The 2,340-nt window shown below is 59.7% G+C and overlaps 1 protein-coding gene across 1 annotated transcript; it reads right to left on the reverse strand.

Moving 5' to 3' along the window:
* Positions 1-489: 489 nt before the first annotated feature.
* CLDN23 (claudin 23) lies at positions 490-1,958 on the reverse strand. Its single transcript, XM_069012109.1, has one exon. It carries the CDS (start codon positions 1,775-1,777, stop codon positions 1,079-1,081), a length of 699 nt encoding a protein of 232 aa, XP_068868210.1. The 5' UTR covers positions 1,778-1,958; the 3' UTR covers positions 490-1,078.
* Between the last annotated feature and the right edge of the window lie 382 nt (positions 1,959-2,340).

A 2,340-nucleotide genomic window follows, 5' to 3' on the forward strand; every position in this document is an offset into this window, starting at 1 on the left:
TCTCTTGTGCCACTGTGGTTTGTGTGCGGGCCGGAGAGGGGAGGTTTTGCTCTTTCTAGATGTCTAAGACCTAGGGAACGTAAGAATCCAGACAAAAAACATTTGGGAGGTTTATCAGGAAGTCTCCAATCCCAACACACTCTCTGAGACTGTCCCTTGAACTACTATTCCCCTACAGCAAGGCTTAGCTTGCTGACCAGGGTGATTTGAGCTTGCCTGGTATAAGAATTTGGCCAAGTAACTCTGCAAGGAAGCTGGCTTGGCTTTTACCTTGTTATGCAGGGGGCTGAGAAGGATTTTATAGTGCAGTTCTGACCTCCTGAGTGTCCCCTACAAACCAGTGAGACCAGTTTTACCACCTCACACTAAGCTAATTTTGAAAGGGGAAATATATGCTATTTTTTTCTCTGTGATCTTCCTTTCCCCCCCTTCCCGCCCCCCCCCCCCCCCGCCTGCCCCGCCCTGAAGTGTGCTCAAGGAAGGAGAAATTTTACCACGGGGGAAAAGTCCTTTGGGAAAATGTATAAAAGCTAGCTATGCCCTTTTACAGACCTTTCCTTCCTGCTTCAGGCAAAGCACAGGGAAGCTGGGTGAGCTGTGCCCACTGGCTCTCAGCCCAGCCTGCCTGGCAGAAAGCCCATAACCATCCCACAGCACAAACCCATTGCTTTGCATTTATTTTGCTGTTCGCACAGTCCTGAGCTGAGCAGACATGAGGCAGGTGCTCCCCTCCCCGATTGCCAGCTCTGAAGGTTACACACTTCTGATCTGTATGTTGCTTACATGGGAACACCGAAGCTGCCTCTGCCCAAGCTGCTGTGCATGGTACAGGAAGATGAGGTAAAAGTGGCATGGAGGGACTGGAGCCACCTCTCATCCTCAATCCAGCGTGGCTTTGGCACAGTTGTAGATCCTAGAGAACAGCAGGCTTTTGAGGAAGTTGCAAATATTCAAATAAGGTCCTTGGTCTTGTTTTCAGCCTGCTCAGAGGCGCCCCGGGAGAAGGGCATGGCTTGTAGGGGTAGGAGCCAGCACTGCTCTTGATGCCAGGGAGGTGACTGCTGTCCCAGTGCTGGGGCTACAAGTCAGAGTCACAAGGTGGGTTGCTCCTCCAGTGCTGTCCATCTCGCTCATCCTCCAGCACGTCCCAGGGATTGCTGTAAGCTCTACTGGAGCACTGCCCAGCCTCTGTCACAGGGCTGGGGGGCAATTTGGGGGCTCTGCGCTCCTTGCAGCAGTGATGGAAGCTGAGGGTGAGAGCCAGCCCCCCCAAGATCTCCAGGCAGCTTCCCAAGTAGCTCAGTACCAAGCTGTAGCCTACGCTCAGCGTGCTGCCAGGCGCTGCGGGCAGTGCCCACAGCTCCTGGGTGTACCAGGAGCTGGGCACTAGGCTCATCAGCCCAGAGAGGAGCAGCACCAGCCCTGCCACGCCGGCCACCAGGTGCCGGGGCTCCGGCTGCCAGCAGCGAACACCCAGGGCAGCCACCACCAAGCCCACCAGGGTGAGCACCAGCGAGGAGGGCATCAGCCCTTGGGCCACCCGCACGGGCACCTGCTCAAAGTAGCCCAGCTCGTCAGCCTGCCCGCAGAGGCGGTCATGGGTGCTCTGCTGCTCCCTGCATATGTCCCAGATGCCCTGCTCCCAGACGACGTCCATGGCCTGGTCAGGTACGTGGCTCACCTGCCTCCACTTGGGTGAAAGCGTGCCCGTGAGTGTCAGCAGGAGCCCGCAGGGGCACAGCACCAGCCCCACGATCATCGCCGCCGGCGTCCGCATGCTGGCGAGGCGATTGAAGCGGCCTCCGGAGGGCTCCCGCTTGTTCGAGGTCGGCGGGAGCTCCGGGGCTCGCTGGACAGGAGCTGTGGCACCGGTGCAGGCAGCGTGGGCGGTCCCGGAGCCCTCACGGCGGTCCCGGAGCCCTCAGGCGGACAGCCCGCGGAGCCGGCCCTGCCCGGGCCGCGGGGAGGTGCGGGCAGGAGGCGGTGCTGGCAGGCGGAGCCCGGGCCGGGCAGGGCTGGCCGGCACCTGCTGCGGGGACAGCGCCTTCCAGGGCCGCGGGCGCCCGCGGGGAGCGCCGGAGCTGCGGCCCTCGCTGTCCCCTCGCAGGTGGCGGGAGGGGGGTCGTGCCCGGGCTGCTGGGGTGGCACAGGACCCTCCTACAGCTCCCTTCATTAACTGCATGCGAGCTTATTTTGCTGTCAAATTAATTAACTAATTAATGAAAATAATTCAGATGAAATGCTGGCAGATTGCACAGTTGGTAACTGGCCCAAGAGACCTCCGCATTTCCCTGTCCTTCAGGGACGGCTCCTGAGCTTGGCCGTGCTCCTCCCCTCCCA

The sequence above is a fragment of the Aphelocoma coerulescens genome, chromosome 4, assembly GCF_041296385.1.
Source record: "Aphelocoma coerulescens isolate FSJ_1873_10779 chromosome 4, UR_Acoe_1.0, whole genome shotgun sequence".
Taxonomy (NCBI): domain Eukaryota; kingdom Metazoa; phylum Chordata; class Aves; order Passeriformes; family Corvidae; genus Aphelocoma; species Aphelocoma coerulescens.

Coding starts and splice junctions, on each gene's coding strand:
- CLDN23 (XM_069012109.1), bottom strand. CDS start 1,777: ATGCGGACGCCGGCGGCGATGATCGTGGGGCTGGTGCTGTGCCCCTGC.